Source organism: Patella vulgata, chromosome 5 (assembly GCF_932274485.2).
Source record: "Patella vulgata chromosome 5, xgPatVulg1.2, whole genome shotgun sequence".
Classification (NCBI taxonomy): domain Eukaryota; kingdom Metazoa; phylum Mollusca; class Gastropoda; family Patellidae; genus Patella; species Patella vulgata.
In genome coordinates this window covers 73,638,605-73,663,046 of record NC_065883.2, presented here as the reverse complement: position 1 = coordinate 73,663,046, position 24,442 = coordinate 73,638,605, and the positions used below count along the sequence as shown (strand labels likewise).

General features: G+C 35.4%; 2 protein-coding genes across 3 annotated transcripts in view; both read right to left on the bottom strand.

Moving 5' to 3' along the window:
• LOC126822347 (calcium permeable stress-gated cation channel 1) overlaps positions 1-14,054 on the bottom strand; it is a 47,721-nt gene extending 33,667 nt beyond the window's left edge. The window contains exon 1 of the mRNA XM_056101065.1: positions 14,010-14,054. The gene's annotated coding sequence lies outside the window, so the exon portion shown is untranslated. The remainder of the gene's footprint in view (positions 1-14,009) is intronic.
• Positions 14,055-15,795: 1,741 nt separating this feature from the next.
• The window catches only part of LOC126822340 (myb-like protein D), a 68,469-nt gene continuing 59,822 nt past the window's right edge, over positions 15,796-24,442 (bottom strand). Inside the window, exons 6-7 of one of the 2 annotated variants that reach the window (XR_007680770.2) lie at positions 17,036-23,826; positions 15,796-16,570 (exon numbers count right to left, since the gene is read on the bottom strand). Coding sequence is in view for 1 of the 2 variants with exons in the window: in XM_050551181.2 (XP_050407138.1) it covers positions 22,931-23,826 (896 nt within the window). In the remaining variant the exon portion in view is untranslated. Of the gene's footprint in view, positions 23,827-24,442 lie in introns of both variants that reach the window. The other variant, XM_050551181.2, reaches the window with a different exon arrangement.

Sequence of the window (24,442 nt, the reverse complement as noted above, 5' to 3'; positions counted from 1 at the left end):
TGCCCTTCTCAAAATCTTTCAGTTCAAATTTTTAAGTTTTGTAATTTTAAATAAAACATCTTTCATGTGATTCAAGTGACTATTTATTAATCATGCACTATTCAAGAGCAAAATCTGCTTATTACAAGTCTTTCTTTAGGCCTGAAAATGTTATCTAAATTATCAATTAGACATTAATTAACTTATTCAGACCATAATAAACTCTCGATGTCAAGGCTAGCCTTCGATGTTGGCTGGATTAGATTCCTATATGCCGCTAACAGCCATTGATAATTAAATTAAAAAAAGTGGATAATCAAGACTATGTTGTTTATATTAATGATTTTAGTAATGATGATCGAGACTATGCAAAAATTTCACCCGCTTCTTTCTCGGCTCATAGTGGATCAATCTGACTGAAATTTTCAGCAAATTACCTTTACACTATCTAGTTTTTAACTATTATAGCGAGAACTGCCATCTCTTTATCTTATCTCCCATAATGTACCTTTAATCAAGATCCTGATTTGGCCTAAGGAGATAGACCAGTCAATATCTATTGATTTCACCATTGTAAATTAATGAACTGTCAATTATACAAGACCTAAACCAGAATACCACATTAACACAGGACATAAAAACATGGCCAGTCAGCAGAAAAACACAGGAGGATAATAAAATGGCAATAATGCATAAATTCTATCAAGAAACTTCATAAAACTGGAGGAAATATGCAGTTGGTCTTGTTAATTAGATCTAAAATGGCAATAATGTATAAATTCTTTTAAAAAAACTCCAAAAAACTTGAGAAAATATGCAGTTGGTTTTGTCAATTAGATCTAAAATGGCAATAATGCATAATTTCTTTCAAGGAAGTCAAAAATACTTTAGAAAATATGCAGTTAGCTTTGTCAATTAGATCTAAAATGGCAATACTGCATAAATTCTTTCAAGAAACTCAAAAATACTTGAGTAAATATGCAAGTGGTCTTGTCAATTAGATCTAAAATGGCAATAATGCATAAATTCTTTTAAAAAACTTGAGGAAATATGCAGTTGGTCTTGTCAATTAGATCTAAAATGGCAATAATGCATAAATTTTTTCAAGAAACTCAAAAATACATGTACTTGAGAAAATATGCAGTTGGTTTTGTCAATTAGATCTAAAATGGCAATAATGCATAAGTTCTTTCAAGGAACTCAAAAATACTTGAGGAAATATGCAGTTGGCCTTGTCAATTAGATCTAAAATGGCAATAAAATGCATTTCTTCTTTCAAGAAACTCAAAAATACTTGAGGAAATATGCAGTTGGCCTTGTCAATTTGATCTAAATAATGCATAAATTCTTTCGAAAAGCTCCTAAAACCTTGAGGATATATGCAGTTGGCCTTGTCAAATAGATCTAACCCTCTGGTAAGGGAAAACCAGGCTAGAAAACACAGAGACCGAAATTTCATATTAGATTTTCCGATACAACTTATGGTACATATTCTACCAATACATCATGTTCCTGAAGCAACGACTGCAAGTTTGACAACATCTGGCCGTTGCTTGGCCGTTGCTTGTTTACTTCACAATTCCCAAACTTATAGCTACATTATCTATGTGAGCAGTAGCGTCTAATCAGAGGATGTGACATCGCGACCTCCACGGAAACCTTGACAATGAATAAATGGATCTTGACATTTGCAACTCGATTATCACAGGTAGACATTTTAGCTTGAAAGCGCGAGACGACTTGGTATTCGCGACGATCGAGGAATTTGATAGGATCACAAGTTGGGCTTGTACCCAATCGAAATTAGTGCCGCAATATGCAGGGTATTACGTGAAGATGCCAGTACATGTGCTTTGATGTAAACACATGCAATAACACTGTATGGAATTTATTCTATGACCACATTGGCCATATCACTCAACATAAGAATAAGAACTTCGTGCTTCAGATAAAATTAATCCATCTGAACAACCCCGAAACTTTTAAGACAAATTTATCAGACGATGGAAAGAAGTAGTGCATTGTTTTAGATAGGTGGGATAGATTCAATTAAAGATACATTATGTAAGATTTAGATAAAGAGCTAGTCATTCTTGCTATAATAGTTCGAAAATAGATAATGTAAAATGAATAATTTGAAAATTTCATTCAAATTACTCTATTACGAGCGAAGATATTAGCCTTTGAAGGTTTGACAAGACATGCACAATAATTGCATCCACCGTATGGTTGTTCGAAGCTATGTCTTGCTCCTCCATTTTTAAATTAAATCAAAATATGGCTGAACCAGTCTAATTTATTTAAAATTGGAGAAATTAGGTGCAATCAAGACTTGATTATGGCCTGGATCAGTTAATTAATGTCTAATTAATAATTCAGATAACATTTCAGGCCTGAAGAAAGACCTGCAATAGGCAGATTTAGCTCTTGCATAATGTATGTTTAAGTCATCACAAAGCAAAAGAAATGTCTATATATCACAGCTACCAAATATGTCAATGATTTGATCAAAGTCAGTTCATCCTTTTACTCAGAGTATCACAGCCCTGTTCTCTAGTGTTCCTATCATGTATCATATGAATATCTGGATGTCAGGGTCTACACTATTGTACAAGATCATCCAGACCCAAAACAGGCTTAGTAGAGAAGGTCTCAAGAGCATTTGTTACACCATTACAGATACATAACACCACTTTAGCTAAATAATAAGTTATTTTATTAAATTACTGGTCATTAATAAAGTCCATAAAACAATTTATGAAATTGCCATGGTAACAAAATATCACTATTTTGCAATTTCTATCTGAGAAGCAAGCCCCAGGTTTATAGTGATAACGTACAGATAACAATCTGCCTCCATAAACTAAACACAACAATCAACTACATACACAAACAGAAACAAATTAAACAGAATGACCCCGTAAATGTTTTAGGTCATCGAATTTGGACCCCGAGCGAATTGGGTCTGGCCCCCGGGCGAATCAAGAATCGTCACTACACTCCACCCCCACACATGTGGTATCCAATTAACCAGGATGACCCCATGAATGTTTCAGGTCATCAAATTTGGGGCCCAAGTGAATTGGGGCTGGCCCCCAGGCGAATCAAGAATCGTCACTACGGTCCACCCCCAAAACATGTGGTATCCAATTAACCAGGATGACCCCATGAATGTTTTAGGTCATCAAATTCGTGCCCCTGGCAAATCGTGGTCCCTGGGCGAAATTGGGTAACCTGCTAGTAATACATAAAATTACCTCAAAAACATGTAAATTGTAAACCAAACCAGTTAACTTCATTTAAACATCAATATAATGGATTTAAACTCTTCAATAATCGAAAATTCAAAAGACAAACAAATGGGAATAGAATGTCACTTAATTATTCATGAACTTAACTCGATTTACTGTAATAAACTATAACACATACTTATGGAAAAACAGCTACTTACTTATTTGGGCGATGTTTCGAAAAGTATTCTCTTAATAACGTTGAGAGATTACTCTTCGAAATGTCGCCCAAATATATTAGTAGCTGTTTTTCTATAAGTATGTGTTATAGTTTTTTGCTATATCCAGTTATCTATAAATGCCTCTCAAAGATTATTGTCGATTTACTATGTTTATGTGTGCAAGGCAGATAATGATTACTTTCAACAGACAAGTTGAAACCAGACTTGAAAACCCAGAATCAGGGCCCTCATATAGGGGGAGGCTGAGGAGGGCATATGCCCGGGGGCGACACTTATTTGGGGGCGGCAATTATCTAAGTGCATACAAGAAATATTCACTGGATGCCCCTTGGAGGCTGAGCTAGCAAATCACCGGCCTTCGCTTACCCTAAACCTATGTAAACCAGTTCATATTTCAGCAAATAGAAAGAGTAGAATTATGATTTTTCCAAGATATAGGGTTTTTCCATCAAATGGATGGTTGTAGGGGAAATAAACATAAAAATTTACATATACATGTAAGTTTATTTAACAAATAGTTAGTTAGCTGAGGTGGAGGTGGAGGTGGAAGGGGACGTCACTGAAACTTTTGCCCTGGGGCGCCACTTAGCTTGTGAGGGCCCTGCCCAGAATTTTTGACAGGAGAACTTGGCTCCTGGGGAAGAATTTCAAACTTAACAAGAGGGGTCAGTTGAGGACATCCAAACCAGGAAGGAAGGAATAGTGTAGACTGAGTTTAGAATATTTTAAGTCCGAAATCCACGGTTTTAGTCGAAAACGTTAAGAACTGATGTTTTAAATAAACATTTTAATTTTGTCACTACATCTGATTAAAACACAGATCCTATTTCGTTTCTTTTTTTATCATTCAAAATTTTGTTTTACTTGTCTTTACTACACTAGGATCTGGAAGAGTTGTTATCATTACCGGCGTTCTAGTTGAAGTGAGAGATTAGCCAACGAAACGGTCTGTTACAGCGAATTCTTGACGTTTAATGAATGGAACTGTGGGTAAACCCCTAGAAACATCTAACATCATAGGGTCAAAAGCTGCTCATACGACCCCTTATGCGACCTTTCAGTACAACCAGACAGATCTTCATGTAGTGTAGGCCATTGAAAGTATAAAAAAAACGAAACGAAATATAGATCAGTATTTTAATTAGATTGATGTTATAATAATCAGATTTCTGTCACTATCACTGGTCAATTTTAAATAACCATTTTATCAACAGTACCAGACAAACGAATTCTGGAGTAGATAAAACATTTTTTTATCAAATATACCATCTCTGTCTGGTCTTTAGCAAACAAATGTCTGGATCCAGACATTTCCCTTATATAAGGTTACAGATAAAAAATTCCAATATTTGTTTAGGATTGACCTTAAAGATGGGTTCCCAGAAAAGTATTTATCGAGTGGTTATTTCCAATAAAAGTATGGTAATTTTGGTATATTATATGGAAAGTAGAGATATCCAATCTTACTAGAAAAATACTGGATTCCCCGAAAAACACTGTAATGGTTCCCCTTAACAACAGCCCGACCATTAGGAATTTCTGCACGCGTGATGTCAAAGGTCACACGCGAACATTGAGCGCTTGATGAACAAGTTGATAAACTTTATGAAGAGTTAGACGTACAACACTTTCTGAGATAAAAATGACGGAAAAAGACGCGGGTAGTGGAGAATCCGAGAATTTAATTAGGATTGTAATAAATAGTAAGCAATTAAAGACAACATCGTCTTATGTATGCAATGAATTCTCCTCTGACTTGCAAGAGAGGTAAGTCATGTGACATAAACATGACCTGGTTTGATCAAATTTTTGTAGCAGGACATTCCCTTGCAATTACAATGTTTGAAAAGGATTTGAAGCAAAGTTATGACAAATTAATTAGTTTGAATATGTTTTTAGTCCATATATACCATTAAATCACCCAGTTTGTATGCGGGAACCCATCTTTAATAGAACACGCTTCTCATTCTCATTCTCAATTATATAATTTGGATTTCTTGGAAGACTAAAATACATAGAGGAGCCACTTTATCCTGAAATTCAATATTCTCTCTTTACTGTTCTTTTACTATCTTATTAAACAGCGTTATTAACACAGACATTGATAAGACTTTTATAGTAGTATCTGAAGGTTCTTTTTCTAAAGACTTTGATGTTCCTGTGATGGCGCTAACCCATAATTGTGACTCTTATATTAATGTACTGTAATGAAAACTTGATTAAAATCTACACTTTTACTAAGGTCAATTTGAGTTATTACAATCTGCTACAATTTTCATACCTCACAACCAACACTGACAGAGAGAGAGAGAGAGAGAGAGAGAGAGAGAGAGAGAGAGAGAGAGAGTTTAACACATTTGACACAAACTAGGGCATTTCGAGACTAACACATGGTTCAATTTTATAACAATAATTTGCTTGCGCATAGGGGTCTTTAGCAGTGGGAGGAAACCGGAGGACACAGAGAACCGGGGAATCGAAACCATGCCAGTTGACTCAATAACAGACCTTATGATACAACGCGATGAAACTTGATTACAAGCTACACTTTTACTAATTTCATTTTCAGATGTTATAATATGCTGTTTTAGAACGACCCTGCTACAACCAACACTGACATTTCTTATTGGCAACGAAGTATAAATTCCATAACCTTCAATACTTTGGAAGCTGAACAACTTCATTGACAGATTCATAATAAACAACATGTTCTTACTGTCTTCGAAAATTGCGCAATCCATTTCCATGTCACCGTTCAATACGCAGGAATACGATTTATTACGCAAAACCTGGGCGCCTCATATAATTACAGTAATGTTCCACTATCACATTATCTCCATACTGCTCAATCTACAGATTTCTATTTTGTATAACGTTTTCTGGTCGTTATAACATGATATATAACACCAACCTGCTCATTATAGCCATCTAAATCTATTACGACATCTCAGATAAAACGCCAATTCTTTCTTTGATTTACTTGCTCATTTAAATCCCCCGATCATGACAGAAAACATTCATGTAACACGGACGCAATTTACTAGATTACAGTTTTCATTAAATCGGACTTCTGTTACGTTCAAAACGACGTTTTTCCTCTCAGTATTTCTTCAGACCAACGATTATTTTATTCCAGTATTCCAGCAGACTGACTTTGTTGGCCATTTCTGTTACATGTATGTTCAGAACAACGTTTTTCCTGTTAAGAATATGCCAATTCTGTTCAGTATTTCATTCAAATTGATCCACTATGAACCGAGAACTAAGCGATTGAAATTTCCGCCTAGCCTCGATCATCATTACTAAAGTCAGTACGATAAACAGCATAGTCTCGATAGGTTAATAAATGTCTAAGTAATAATTAAGATAACATTTCAGGCCTAAAGGAAGACTTGCAATAGACAGATTTAGCTCTTGTATAATGTATGTTTAAATGATACCTGGGTTACAGTAGCTAGAAGTGATTGGTTTTACATTCTGTCAAGATAACTCTGTGTGGGTGAATCATAATGTCACATTAACTCTATATTAACATGATAAGTTATCAGTTGTTCAATGAATCATACATTACATTAACTAATTCACTGTTTAACACATACAATGATTTCATGAATCATTATCATCACATATACTGTACAGCCCCTGATCCTCGATTGGAGGGGTTTTGAATCTCTCGCAAACTTAAATATTATGAAAGATGAATGAATCTCTCATAGGAATATCAGTTCCGAGATAGAAAGTTTACTTGTCCATGCAACACAAACTAGGTCATTTCGGGACTAACATATGGTTAAATTTTTATTTCAATAATTCACTTGCGCATGATGGTCTTTAGCAGTGGGAGGAAACCGGAGGAGTAAGGAGAAAACCCACGAGGTTGGACAGGCGACCCTACTCCTTGTCACATACAACAGGGGAATCGAAACCACACCAACTGACTCAATGATACAGCGCGCACATGCTAACCATTCAGCCATCCCCCCTCCCCACCCTCCACACGGATTTTCGGTTTAAATATGGTTTAATTTACAAAGATATAAAGTCCAGGTCAGACTAACGTATTTTTTGCCTGATCGCACCAATTGAAAATCATCAGCGATTTTTTAACGGACAATCACGACTTGTGTATTTCATAAAATATGAATTTCATAAAATATAAATTTCATAAAATATGAATTTCATAAAAAATGAATTTCATAAACTTTGAACTTAATCAAATCTGAACTTCATAAAATATAAGTTTTCAACGTTGAAGAGATGAGCGCAGACTCAAACTTGGTGTGACACTGCACCAATCTTCTAATCAGAACAATATGAATTTATGTTAATATCAAGTCAGAAATATATCAAATACAGAAATTTTCATACGTCAAGCTTATAGCTGTTACAAGGTAGCAAAAATATTGCAGGTATCATTGATAAAATAAATATCTGACCATCAAGATAGATGGCAATCAATGTCGTGACATTATTAAAATCGAGTATAAAAGACTAATGTAGTCAAAAAGCAACTAATATACGGATATTATTGACAAAATCAATACAAATATCTGGCCATCGAGATCTGCAGCAATTAATTTCATAGCATAATTAAAGGAGCTAAATCGCTAATATTTGGGGCACAGAAATGGACACAAACGGGTCGCAACGCATATAATAATGTAATATGAATGTAAATAAACTGATTTACATTCAATCGTTTCCGTTTTTACTCTAATTTTAAATTAGTTATGTTTGGCGAAATACGCCAGAAGTTTCAATCGAATGGCAATCTCTAGTGCCTGGTTGTTCCAGTCTACACAGAAAGAATTTATTGCGCATACTTTCCAGATAAGAATATGGCGCCATTTTTTGATATGACTTGTGGAATATGTCTAACCTTGTTCTTCGAGTCCCTTGTTACAAATGGCGCTGAAACGCATTATGGTACAGGATTCGTGTGCCAATAGTAAAACGTTTATTTTGTCTTAAATATTGGATATCAGAGAGAGAGAGAGAGATTTAACCTCCACTTGATACAAACTAGGTCATTTCGAGACTAACATATGGTTCAATTTTATTTCAATAATTCACTTGCGCGTAGGGGTCTTTAGCAGTGGGGGGAAACTGGAGGACCTGGAGAAAACCCACGAGGTTGGACAGGCGACCTTACTTCTTGTCACATACAACTGGAGAATCGAAACCATGCTAGCTGACTCAATGATGATGTTTCATATTCCGCTTAAACGTCTCAATTGGAAGTAGCATGATCTGCAGAGATGATCGACCTGTCCTTCTAAAGTAAGAGATGAATCTACAACTACGCCAAGATTTTTAACATCATCAGAAACTAGGATGCTGGAATCTCCAATGGTTATACTAATTTCCGATAAATCATGTACATGTAGTTGCTTTTTTGTTCCAAAAATGATCGCTTCAGTCTTATCATCGTTGAATTTTAATTTATTTGAGGACATCCAAGATTTTATGTCTTGAGAGCACAGGGTTATGGTATTTATGGCATTAGTAATCTGATTTGTTAAGAAAGATGACATTAGTTGTGTATCGTCAGCATAAGAAAAATGGTTGATGCCGTGTTGACAGATGATTTCCGAAACACATGACGAGTACAGTAGCATCTAGAGCATTCACAAATTGTTCAAAGTGATCATGGGCCATAACTCTGGCAGTAATTATCGGAAATTGCTGAAAATCAATAGGATGGATGTAAACTCTGTGTATAAATTTAATCGGATATAAAATTTAGCCCCTAAGAGCGTCCACAAACAATTGTGGACGCTGGTCCGACGGACAGGGGCGACGACAATATACAACTACGTATCAATGACAACTATCTGGCCTGTCGAGATTTGTCGTAATTACTAAGATAACAAGATAAAAGTTTAATGGCAGATCTATACGACCCCAGGTCACATTCTCGTGTAAGATTTTCCAGTACAGACGTAAAGTTTGTGATCACTAGTGGATAACCGTATTAGACGTATCAACGACAATCAGCATTAGAAGATTTTCACACTAATAGGCAATGCCGTCAAACTGCACAAGACTACATAGAGATCTTTAATGGCTAACCATATTAGACAAACAGTATTAGATTTTCACACTAATAGACAATAATGCCAAACTGCACTTTTACATAGAATTTCTTCAGTGAAGAAGCTGCAAATACCAATATAAATTGGAATGTAGTTAATGGAAGCTGTCAGCTACTATGTATGAAAACCATCAAGACAAACTCATCTAGTGAATAATGATTTTTTTTTTTAAAAAAAAGAATGTTAGAATGAATCTGAGTGCAGAAGCTGCGAATACCCGGATTTACCGTAGTGAATCGAAGTTGTCAGCTACAGTACTTGTCTAATGAATTGAAATGGGCTTCAACAACCTACTTTTCTGCACCAACTGGGCTAATGAAGATGGGAGAGAGAGAGAGTTTAATGTCCACTCGACACATACTAGGTCATTTCGGGACTAACATATGGTTCAATTTTATTTCCATAATTCGCTTGCGCATAGGGGTCTTTAACAGTAGGAGGAAACCGGAGGACCTGGAGAAAACCCACGAGGTTGGACAGACGACCCTACTCCTTGTCACGTACAACCGGGGAATCGAAACCCCGCCAGTTGACTCAATGACAGACTTTATGATACAGCGCGCACATGCTAACCATTCAGCCATCCAACCCCCCTAATGAAGATGGGCATACATCATATCATATAGTATGTTATGAGGGAAATTATGAATGGACAGTGGCACTATGACTTACTCTTACATGTATATTAATTTCTGACTGTCAGTGGTTCTTTTCACGTGAACATCAATACGTACAGGGGACCGCTTTTTTGTCTCATCAGAAGGACTAGACACTAAAACAACAAATAAACTAACATCCTAGATGTACTCCATATTCAAGATAATCAATTTCTGACTGTCAATGGTTCATTTACGTGCACATCAATATGTACAGGGGACCTCTTTTTTTCTTGTCTCATCCGAATGACTAGACACTAAACGCTAAAACGACAAATAAACTAACATCCTAGATGCACTCCATATTCAAGATAATCTTCAGAATCCTATTCAATATTCATTTGATCATATAAAATATGTCACATAAGTCACATATTGGATGGGTCAGAAATCGAATTGATCCTAATATCAAAAGCTACACATTAGCCCCTGGGGCGTCATAAATCACAGGTGCCTCAAAAAATTTCATTTATATTTTGTTGTGTTGGGTCAATGTCCTATTCTGGTACACACCTTTGTGAGACCTTTTGGTTTAATTGTCTTACGAAGGGCCTTCAAAATGAAATGAAATGGTGTTTAATGTCCTACTGTTCTGCTCCTACTGGCTAATGAAGATGGGCATGCACCATGTAGTGTGCTATGAGGGAAATTTTGCCAGGACAGCAGTGCTACAGACTACGTGCATGCCAGTGTGTACATGGAACCTCGGTTTTTCGTCCCATCCAAACGACAATACGTTGTCACTTTCCAGGCCCTCTGTCCCAGTCCCACACCACTGACAAGGGGGAACCACGTTGAAAAACGGGATCGAACACGGGACCCCCAGTTTAGTGTAGTTTTATACATACATGTACCACCAAGCCTTATATAGCTTAGGTCCTAAACAAAGGCTAAATATGGCATTGAATCCAATTAAAGTCCACAATAAATGTCATATCCCATTTTTTAGATGAACCATATGTAAGCCTAGAGCTACAATAATCCATTAGAAGACATTCTCTTTAAAAACACAGCCATTAAGATTGCGCTGTCAAACCCAAAAATCTTATACAACTAAACACATGCAGCACTTTACCTTCTCATAATCCTAAAAAAAGAATCCTGAATAAATTCCTGTTGGTCATATACAAGTTAAGTATGAACAGGAGCATCGATGAAACTGTTAGCTTGTCGTCATGGCTAACACTATAGAAGCTTGGTTGTCCGTGTACCGCTGCCTCAAGTACATGTGGAGTATTGATTCCCACTCTCTGTGTCTCTCTCTCTAGTCTGCACAAATCACATGTTATTATAGCCAGCTCATGAATATTTTAACTCTATACAACTATATCAAATCATTTAGTCAATATTAATAGTAAGCACAATTCAAATCTAACCAATTTTTTTTTTTTTAAAGATACATTCCTTCCAGGTTTTGGGGTTTATTTAAGATAAATCCTGTTTTCGGGGGTTTATTAAAGATATATTCCTCCAATGTTTTCGAAATTTATTAAAGATATATTCCTTTGATGTAACAAATGTTTTTCTTTTACCGATACACTCCTTTCAGGTTTTGGGGTTTAAGATAAATCCTGTTTATCCGGGGTTTATTAAAGATATATTCCTCCAATGTTTTGAAATTTATTAAAGATATTCCTTTGATGTAACAAATGTTTTTCTTTTAAAGATACATTCCTTTCAGGTTTTAGGGTTTATTTAAGATAAATCCTGTTTTCGGAGGTTTATCTAAGATATACTAGCCTATTCCTCCAATGTTTCGAAAATTTATTAAAGATATATTCCTTTGATGTAACAAATGTTTTTCTTTTAAAGATACATTCCTTTCAGATTTTGGGGTTTATTTCAGATAGATCCTCTTTTCGGAGGTTTATTAAAGTTATATTCCTCCAACGTTTTCAAAATTTATTAAAGATATATTCCTTTGATGAAACAAATGTTTTTCTTTTAAAGATACATTCCTTTCAGGTTTTGGGGTTTATTTAAGATAAATCCTGTTTTCGGAGGTTTATAAAAGATATATTCCTCCAATGTTTTGAAATTTATTAAAGATATATTCCTTTGATGTAACAAATGTTTTTTCTTTTAAAGATACATTCCTTTCTGGTTTTGGGGTTTATTACGATAAATTCTATTGCATGTTGGGGCTTTATTAAGAAAATGTTCCTACATGAAGATCTGACTGGTTATAGCGATTTGTCGCGTCAGAGGTCATACGACAGACTTTTGACCTATGATGTCAGACATTTGATTAACCAATCAGCATTGATGTTAATAGTAGATTACCCACAGTTCCGTGCAAAACACGCCTAAAGCTCGCCGTAAAAGGTAATTTCATTGGCTAATACCTCACACCTTCCAGAACACGTCAATGATAACAACTCTTCCAGAACCTAGCGTAGTCAAGACAAGTAAAACGAAATTTTGAACTATAAAAAACGAAACGAAATAGGATCTGTGTTTTAATCAGATTGAATGGATTGCTCATTTTATTTCAAATCTTAGAAACCATATCAACATGAAATGAAATGGGGTTTAACGTCCTATACAGTGTAATGATAATCTTTGAGTGGCATTTAGTGATCGGTAAACAGATTAACAGAACACAGTTTTTATGGGATACAATCGCTGGTTTTATTCTAAAAACACAACATTTCGACAAGTATCCTCTTATCGTTATCAAGCACAATGACATTTAATAAACAGTGTGCTATGTAGGATACATTTTGCCTACATGTCGATTGTCAATTGCCAGGCTCTCCATCCTGCACCACTGACAAGGGGGAACCCCGCCAGAAAATACTGATGAACTTTCTCGGTCAACGCATTACCCCACTTATCTTATTTCGATTTCAAGTCAGGTAATTCGACAAATGAAAAAGGTGACGACTGAAATTTATTTTAACTAATTATATAACCAAGGCTGAAAATCATAACAAATAATTGGTAAGCATGCTTATTAATTGGACTAAAACATGGTTCAATTTTATTTCAATAATTTGCATGAACGTAGGGGTTTTTAACAATGGGAGGAAACCGGAGGACCCGGAGAAAAAACCCCGAGGTTGGACAGGGGACCCTACTCCTTGTCACGTACAACCGGGGAATCAAAACCATGCCAGTTGACTCAATGACAGACCTTATGATACAGCGTGCATGTGCTAACCATTCGGCCATCTACCCCCCCCCCCCCTGAAAGGCACAGGCTAAATTGTAAAAGTGTCATTAACAGTAGCAATATCATTGAGAGAGGGAGAGAAAAATGGAGTTTAACATCCACTCAACACAAACCAGGTCATATCGGGACTAACATATGGTTTAATTCTATTTCAACAATTCGCTTGCGCGTAGGGATCATATACAGTGGACCAATGAGGTTGGACAGGCGACCCTATTCCTTGTCATGTACAACCGGGGAATCGAAACAACGCCAGTTGACTCAACGACAGACCTTATGATATGAATGCAATCCCCCGGCCCCCTCAACGTAATTGGTAAGCATGTATATTGATTGGTCTATGAATATCTGACATGAAAGGCACAGGCTAAACTGTAGAAAAGTCAAAAACAGTAGCAATATCACTGCCAATAGACACCCAAAACCTATGGCAAAATGGAACACATGCAATTTCTTGAATTTGCAAAAGAATGTCAAAATAAATGTAACTAACGGATTGTCACAGCTGGAAACTAGTTAAGATGCATCAAATATATTGTGAAATGTGTAATACTAATCACAATAAAACTATATATATCATTTCCGGTGTTTTTAAACAATATTTTGCATTATTACACCTTAATCTTGTTTACCTGATGTCTTATTCTGTCAAGCGATGGTCAAGGTGTCAGTAAAAATCACGTGATAAAATTGCTTCCCCTTACCTAGTTCACTTCCGGTGTAAACAAATACATTACCTAGAAGTTAATAATGAGTTTTAAAGATAAATGTAATGGGCATTTATGTTTGTTTGTGACTCCCATTTTTGTGTTATATGTTTTAATCTTAAATATCCGACCCTAACCCTAACATAGAAAGTAGGAAGTTCTATGTGGACACAATACGGACGGCTAACCCGGGCCCGTATCTAGACACCATTTAATTTCCCCATTGAATGATTGACTTCAATGTTAATTCTTGTCACTTTGCGCACCTCCAACTTTCCCCAAAATTTTCGTTGGGCTTAATGCTTTTCACCACAGACAGAGGAACAAATGGTCATGTCTTTGCACTAAAATTTGTATGAGGTTGACCACCAAAATTTTGTGATACACAAATTTGAAGAAGCATACTAAAAACATGTAACTAGTACTAGTTCAGCCATAGGCCTACATATCACCGTAGCCACCCTGATAACCCGGTTATCCTTCCGCCTTAAAATCATGAATATTTACCAAAACCTGGCAGAAAATATTAATTCAAACCTTCTTCGTCCATTCTAGACCAAAAAAATCAACAAAAATGGGCATGCAAAAGGGGAGAAAAGAGACAGAGAGAATTGCTATGGGTACCCAGATGGTGAAATTTAATGGTGGTCTGCCTCCAGTTCTAAAAACGGAGTTACTTCCCTTTACCTGTGTTATGTCTGTTTTTATGAAATTAAATTAAGAAATTTTGAAGCGGGTATAAACCAATAAATACAAAAGTGTTCAAAGTCAACGAATATTTGCCCACCTATACTTTTTGAAGGATGGCTTTCAAATTTTCAGGGTCTGTGGTAATAATTTGGTCTGGAGAGAGAGAGAGAGAGAGATGGATTTAGTTTCCACTCAACACAAACTAGGTCATTTCAGGACTAATTTTTGGGACAGAACTTTACACATGGAATCCATAGGTCTACACCTCTACTAAGTGAACCAAAGTGAATTCCCTATGACCAAGTCACTAGGAAGCATATTTAATGAATGGATTGGATTGGATTGGAATATGTAGGAGTTTTAGGTCTTGTCAACATGGTTTGACACTAACACATGGAAATTATCATATTTCTATGGTTACATTGTGTGTAGGCCTAATGCGAGTTGGAGAACTTTCCGTCAACACTTTTTCAAATTCCAAATACTAAGGGCTTTTTTCCGTGCATGCCAACGCATTAATAGGTGAAAATTGAATTAAAACATTTTTCGTACTACCCGAACTACTAGGCCACTACTTCATTTTCATATAGGATTGTAGATTAGTTACTTGTAAAAATATGCCCCATCATAATGTGTATGATAGATGTACAATGGAAATGAAATGAAATGGGGTTTAACGTCCACTCGACACAAACTAGGTCATTTCGGGACTAACACATGGTTCAATTTTATTTCAATAAACCGGAGGACCCGGAGAAAACCCACAAGGTTGAACAGGCAACCCTACTCCTTGCCACGTAGAACCGGGGAATCGAAACCCCGCCAGTTGACTCAATGACAGACCGTATGATACAGCGTGCACTCGTTAACCATTCGGCTAGCCTGGAGGTCGAGTGTTCGCCACTGCCGGGGCAAAATTTCCTTCATAGCACACTGTATGGCGTATTCCCAGGTTAGGAGCAGAACAATAGGACGTTAAACCCCATTTCATTTCATTTCACAAAAGAAACTTAAAACAGAATTGATAAATAAGTTAATATTTTATTGATAAGCTGTTGTCTGATCATATTTCAAAAAGCCCAAATTTATATAAATTATTGGTCATTCCTAAAATAATGCATTCAATACATGACAAAAACAATCATTTTCACCTGAATTAAATAATTTAAAGCAACATTAAAAACACATTCTCAACAAAAAAAAAGGTCATTCTCTTAAAGGGACAATAACACTCTTGCTGGCTTGAAAGCTCCAGAAAATAAATAATATCTCTATCTAAGTACTAGATGTTTAAGTGTCCTACCTGTTGTGTAAAATTATCCATTACATCCTATTTTACTCGTCCAGAGGGTTCGAAAATATTTTTAAATCAAAGTTTCATTTGAAAAGGTTTACGTTAGATGTTTCAAACCATTATGTTGAATTTTTCAAAATTTTTAAATAAAGTGTGTTTAGATGAAATTTATATATTGAAATATTCTAAAATAGTACAATTTGTTGACCAGAGTAAAGATTGGGACATATTATTCAGTTACAACAAGAGTGGTATTGAGCCTTTAAGCTTTTAAAAAAAAAAAAAACAATTAAAAAGTCTTTAAATTTCTCAACTGAAATGCAAATTCATACCAGTAATAAGAATTTGTATTATAAACAGCAGCCTTATATGGCCATTTTCTAAATGACATAGTTTATTAAATATACATTATGTAAGATTTAGATAAAGAACTGACCATTCTTGCTATAATAGCTCAAAAATAGATAATGTAAAATGAAAATTTCATTCAAATTACTTCATTCTGAGACAAGTTATCACCATTTGTAGTTATGACAAGATGTGTGCATACTAGTGGTAACCAGGGCACTGATATATTTGAGATTAAGCCTAGCTTTCTCATTTTTAAATTAAAATTTTTAAATGGCGAACTGTTCTAATCTAGTTAAAATCAGGAACATCTGATGCCATCCTGAGTTGATTAGGGTCTGGATAAGTTAATTAATGTCTAATTAATAATTTATATAACATTTCAGGTCTTAAGAAAGAAGACCTTAAATAGGCAGATTTAGCTCTTGTATAATGTATGTTTAAACATTATTGACTGTAAATGTTTTGATTTATGAGTAGACCTGGAAATAACATATTTGGTTATATACCACAAAATGTCAGGCATTATTGAAGTTCTATTCTATGTGATAATTTTAAATTAGTACCTGACTTGTATTAAAATTTATTAATAAAAACACTAAAATCAGACCAACAGTACCTGACATAATGAAAAGCACCAGCTGTGCCTGACATTGTCTGTGACCGGTGCCTTATTTCCAAGCCTGTTAAGGAGAGAATTCATTTTATTTTTAATTCTGCTCTTTATATTTGATTTATGAGAACGAAAAAATAATTGATTTCTTAATTTGATTTATTTAAAAAAACAATAATCATTAGTCTAAATGATACCACTAGGGATATATTATACCTTTTTTCCTGTTATACATGTATTTCCTGTTTGATTATTTGAATTATTACTTTGATAATTGGGTAAATACACAGAGAGCATTTATTGAGTACTATTAGTAGGGCTACACAAAGATCATTTAATTGAATAGGGCTACACAAAGAAGATCATTTAATTGAATAAGGCTACACAAAGAAGATCATTTAGTTGAATAGGGCTACATAAATAAGATCATTTAGTTGAATAGGGCTACACAAAGAAGATCATTTAGTTGAATAGGCCTACACAAAGAAGATCATTTAGTTGAATAGGGCTACACAAAGAAGATCATTTAGTTGAATAGGGCTACGCAAAGGAGATCATTTAATTGAATAGGGCTACATTAATAAGATCATTTAGTTGAATAGGGCTACACAAAGAAGATCATTTAGTTGAATAGGCCTACACAAAGAAGATCATTTAGTTGAATAGGGCTACACAAAGAAGATCATTTAGTTGAATAGGGCTACACAAAGGAGATCATTTAATTGAATAGGGCTACACAGAGAAGATCATAAATGGGTACGAGAAAGGATACAAAATGATCATTTCTTGGGTACTAATAGGCTATACAAAACAGACCATATTGAGAACTAATAAGGTTACACAAAGAAAATCATTTATTGAGTACTGATAGGGCTACATATAAGATTATTTATTGAGTACTAATAGGGCTACATATATATGATCATTTATTGAGTACTGATAGAGCTACACAGAGATGATCATTTATTGAGTACTAATAGGGCTACACTTAAGCCCATTTAAGGGGTACTAATAGGGCTACACAAAGAAGGGCATTTATTGAGTTCTAAAAATACTACACACTAGATAAAAACACAGTTAATTTTAATAAGCAGTAGAAAAAAAGATGAGTCTTTAAAAGCTCCTTATTAAAACAGCTAAGAGATTATGAATTCTTTATGGTCAAGGTAATGAATTCCATAGGTTTGGTACAGTGTATGAGAAGCATCTATTCTATGACCGAATGACCTAAGTCTATAGTTGGCGGACTTCAGAAACAAGCATTGAGGACAAGTAATCCGGTGCTTCACCTTTCTGATATTTATAGGCCTATGTACAGAAGTTTGAACTTAATTCAACATATACCCTGTGAAATCTGGAGCTGCTCGTCGGGATGTTTTTATCAGGTGAAACAATTTAAATTTTTTTTAAAAAAAAAACAATTCTTTAGATTGGCGTGACCTGGCCGCAGAAGACTTGCTTCTTGTGACATGTATATTACATGGTAGGCTATTATGATATTCTTCAATCTTGAAAAACATCAATCTGATTAAAGTACAGATCTATTTTTCGTTTTTTTTTTTTTTATATATACCCGTTACCTTCGATGGCCTACACTACATGAAGATCTGACGAGTTGTACTGAAAGGTCGTGTCAAGGGTCGTACGAGCGGCTTTTGACCCTATGACATCAGACATTGATTAATCAATCAGCGTTGACGTTTCTAGTGGTTTACCCACAGTTCGGTGCATGGCATGTTTCATTGACTAATCCCTCACATCAATAAGAACGCCTATTATATAACAACTCTTCCAGATCCTAGTGTAGTAAAGACAAGTAAAACGAAATTTTGAACTATAAAAAACGAAATAAAATAGGATCTGTGTTTTAATCAGATTGGTAAAACATAGGTTTAATATGTTAAAAAAATTCCATTAACAAAAGGACCAAACTACTCTACCCCTATAAATATAATTGAATAATTTTACAATATAATAAATTTACACTTTATATACTAAATACATTATAGACAAGTATACACACAGTTTCAGAGATATAACAAGTACATAAAATAGGTTGCCAGGCAATAAAACATACGCCCACAGCTGCTAAATCGTCTGAGCGATCCACAAGGGTTGTCACATATTTATCCATTTGTAGGTAATGAGGGGCATTTACAAGACCATTTCACATAGATCTTACTAATATAAATAATGCATATAAATTTCATACATACCGGGTGATAACTTTTGTCATTAAGAGCGTTCACAAGGTGCAATAAAGTGAAACAAGGGCCATAACTCCAGAAGAAATTAAGGGAAATTGACAGTAGTGTCAATACCTTATATCAATTTGAAAACAATCAAATGATAAATGTAGTTCACAAAAAAGTGTGAGGGAGAGGGGTTTAATATAGGCTATGCCTATTCCCTAATCCCTATTCAGATACAAATCTGAATAAAATATTGCTTATAAAAAAAAAAAAAAGTGTGGATGACTGATGGACGAGTGCGACAGCAATATACGACAACATTTCCATGTGGGCGTATAAAAATGGATATCCTCAATACTATGTATTTATATCTTGTTAGGCCATGCAAAAAAAATATTCTGATTCCTAGACAATCCTTCCTAAAAATCTGATGCGGGAGGGTTTTCTCCGGGTCCTCCGGTTTCCTCCCACTGCTAAAGACCCCTACACACAAGCAAAATATTGAAATAAAATTGAACCATGTGTTAGTCCCGAAATGACTTAGTTCGTGGCGAGTGGACGTTAAACCCCATTTTTCTCTCTATATATTTTTGATCCTAGGATGACTACTGGGCTAACATCACGTTTCAAGGCACTACATTTATCTCATTAAGTTGTTGAATGCATGATTATCCAGTATCATTTATCTCATCATGTTGTTGAATGCATGATTATCCAGTATCATTTATCTCATCATGTTGCTGAATGCATGATTATCCAGTACCATTTATCTCATCAAGTTGTTGAATGCATGATTATCCAGTACCATTATGATTGTCAATAATGTTTATGAGAGTTGGATATGATCAAGAATTTGATGTCCAGGAATTTTTGTTACAGTTACATCTCAAAATAATTTCTTGTCAATGTGACATCCAAATTTAATATTAAATATCCCAAGTTTACGCATGATATAAGTACAAATTATAGCCCCTCAAACAACTTTCATTTCTTTTGCAACATTAAAAAAATTGGGGACAAAAATTATTTTGAGATGTAAACAAAATTCCACTACGTCATGTGTAATAATTGAGCCATACAGTACATTTGCGGTTTCATTAGAATCGTTTCTATAGACTTATAACCTGTACCCCACAGAAAAAATTAACATACAATAATGAATGAGACTGTTATTATGAGAAGGTCATGCATCTCTTTTTTTAAGTGACAAAAGAGTAGGCCTATCTGACAACCAGAATATTTTTCTTATTTGGCCTTATATGGGACTTTTAGTGAAAGGCCTTTTGTCATATAGTAGGGCCTACATCAGGGGTGGCCAAACTTTTACATTCCATGCGCCGAATATAATACCTACAACTTCAGATGAACCATATAGAAAGCTTCCCGAAGACTTTTTGACAAATGTTAACAGAGATAGAAACATTATTAATTATCTGAACAACTCCAGGCGTGCAATGCTACAAATACGTCACATCAAGGACCAAGCATTCCAAGTTTCATGTCGTTTGTACTGTTCGAAGGGGGTCATCCCCCAAGATGCAAAACAACAAATTGTGGCACGGTTCATGGTCCAGAGATGTTAACAGAAATAGCAACATTGTTTACCTTAATGAGACTTTTGATTCGGTGCAGTGATGTCACTTGGAATAGTCCAATGTGGAACTTGTGCCATGGGTTGGCCACCCCTGGCCTAGATAGTGCAAGCTAAAAAATCTTTTCTATACATAGCCATATATGGTGGCAACTGTTAGATCACATGATCTCTAATATTAACGATTTGTTCTAGAAACACACACACACACCTCCACCCTTTCCTTTGTATTAGTCTTCAATACGATGGTAATCTCAATTATTACAGATTTTACACCATGGACAATTTTTAGCGGAAATCGGTATCCCCACTTGGTTAACCAATGGAAATAAGTATCCACTCTTGGTTAACCAATGGAAATCGGTATCACCACTTGATTAACCAATGGAAATCAGTATCCCCATTTCATGGTTTACCAATGGAAATCGGTATCCCCAATTTGTTAACTAATGGAAATCAGTATCCCCATTTTGTTAACCAATGGAAATCAGTATCCCCATTTTGTTAACTAATGGAAATCAGTATCCCCATTTCGTTAACCAATGGAAATCAGTATCCCCATTTCGTTAACTAATGGAAATCAGTATCCCCACTGGTTAACCAATGGAAATCACCTACTTACAACATATATCACGGCTCCATTTATTTACATGTGTAATGTCTGTACCGGCTGATTTACAAATCAAAATTTTTAAATTATTTTTCTAAAACCTGACTTCACGTATTTCTATAACCTCTTTTTTCAGATCGAATTCTGTCTGATGCTAGTCTCTTAGCCATTTTCCCAAACAAGTCACAAATTTCTGTGCATTGTCAAAAAGAAATGAAATGTGCTTTTCATCCCACTTTTCTGCATGTGCCATGCAATGAGCTATGAGGGAAACTTTGCCCCAAATTCCAACTTGGTTTTTCATCCCATCTGAACAACTAAACATTGTTCCAGTTAGTATTGGAAGCCACGGTGGCTCAGGGAGTAGAACATTAGCTCGCTAACCTAGAGGTCCCATCGATCCCTGCATTGGCTAAAAAAAGTTTATTAGGATTTTCCAGGGTGGTTCCCCCTTGTCAGGGCCTGTTAAGGGACAACGTATACTCGTAAGGATGGGACAAAAAAACGAGGTCCCGTGTACACATTGGCGTGCATGTAAAAGAACCCTTGACAGTTGGAATTTGAAATAAAGAGTAGGTCGCAACACTGCTGTTCAGGCAAAATGTCCCTCATACCATGCCCGTCCTCATTAGCCCAGTAGGAGCAGAACAGTAGGACGTTTAACCCCATTTCATTTCCTTCCAGCACCACTGACAAGGGGAAACGAGGATGGAAAATTCTGAAGATCATACTTGGGTAATATGTGAGTCACTTTCAGAAGTTCTGAAAATTTTGATTTGTAAGGCTGCTGGTGCCGACTACAAAATAAATGAGGTTTACAGAACCAGGAGAACTGATTCTATACCTCTAGTTGTGAAGCTATAGGAAAGCCCTATTGGTCAATAAACCATGCATAAAACTCACTGTAACCCAGGTATCATCATCTTCACTGGCCAAGGGTTATGATTCGCTTATCTTTCTTAAAGAAAGTGAAGCGAATCATAACTCTTGGCCAGTGAAGATGGGGTATCAATTTAATCTTGTGTATCTAGCACTAAATTCTTTCACAATAGTTTAATATCAAATCTTTGTTTAAAAAATCGTTTAAAATCACCCCAAATCATCTAATTTGTACTTGTGTCCAGTTTAAATTTTGATAATGAGTGTCCAAGTGCTTAATTTCCTGACCACTGTACATTATATATACATCAATAATGAATTGGGTTGTTTATTTTTAAACAGTGATCGAGAAATTAAACGCTTATAAATTGGACACTCATTATCAAAATTGAATGGTCAGCTTTAAACTCGACACAAGTACAAATTAAATGCTTTTTATTGAATGAATGTGAAAGAGATTAATGCTTAATACCCAAGATTAAATGATACCCGGGTTACAGGGATCTGAAGCCCGATATGTTAACACAAAATATTCTTGCCACAGCGCTCGATAAAATTAAAAAATATAAATATCAAAGAAAAACACAGATCGCCTTCCATTAACAAACACAACACAAAGTTAACCTAAATCATAACCTCAAAAAATCACGTGGATGATATCGAATATGTATTCGTCGTTTCTTGATAAAACGAAACATAAAAAACAGAATTACCATAGAACACACCGAAAAAAACACAAAAACCGTTTTCATGGAAGGTGGCGTTGGTGTCACAGGTTCCTTCACTATTTCGCTATCTATATTTGGATTAATTAAATTTACACGAGCGTCTTTATCGCTTTCTATGTCAATATTATTATTATTATTATCAATATCGTTATTGTCTATGTTGTTATTTTCTATAGGATTCGCGTTAACGACCTTTTTAGGACTATTTTTTGCGTGATTGTCTTCCTCGTAATATGTATAATCGGCATCCTCGGGATTATTTTTCTTTCCATTTTCTTTATAATCCCCTTCACCACCCTCGTATAAATTTTTCTTTATTTCAATTTCTTTCGGTCTTAACCCAAAGTGAACTACTTTTTTCTCTGGATGTTTCTTACTGTCCGCGGTATTGTCACCATCTGGATAAAATTCGTCATCGTTTTTAGCATCGTTATTGTAATCAGGGTCGTCGTCGTCCTCCTCCGCATCTTCCTCCCCATCCTCATATTCGTCTTCCTCTTCATCTTCCTCTTCGTCATCTTCAACAACCTCGTTTGGGTTGAGGCCGTCTTCGGCAGGATCAGGGTTCAAATTAATACTAGGATCTTTCACCGGTATTAACCCTTCTTGTTTGACTTTCCGAGAATCGCCTCCGATGACGGGGGACTGATCCAACCCTTGACCCAACAAGGAACGCGATGTTTCTTGTAGTATATGATGTGAACTATAAAGATCCAGGGGACCAGGATCTATGAGATATCGTAAATACATGACAAGGGCTCCTGTAGCAACAGCAGTAGTGTGGGCCATACAACCATCTGAAAGAGGAAAAAAAATAATGTTATTATGAGCCAAAATTGACTGCCAATGTTAGTTTAGGTTAAACCAATTAAAATTTGACACAGGGGTGTCAAACTCATTTTGATTCACGGGCCACATGAACTAAAATTTTACATCACATGGGCAGGAGATATAAAAAAAATTCTAAAAACAAAGCCAAACGTCCTTGAACGAGGTGATTTTTTAGACTAGTTTCCAAATTGCCAAGATATAATACTGAACACAACATTCTCTTGTATTACATACAACTTAGATATCTATGACATACGGCACAGAAGTCAGAGTTTTACTGTGAACTGGAAAACAATAATAAATGATTTCCACCGCTAGTTTCTAAGAATTATCAACGTCAGTTTGTTGAAATTTGTTCCAAGGGCCAGATGTTTAACCACCCCTGCTCTATCACATTTCAAATGATGAATATCGATATGGTTTGTTCTCTCATGACTACAAGTATTCAAAAATCTCTCATGACTACAAGTATTCAAAAATCTCTCATGACTACAAGTATTAAAAAATCTCTCATGACTACAAGTATTAAAAAATCTCTCATGACTACAAGTATTAAAAAATCTCTCATGACTACAAGTATTA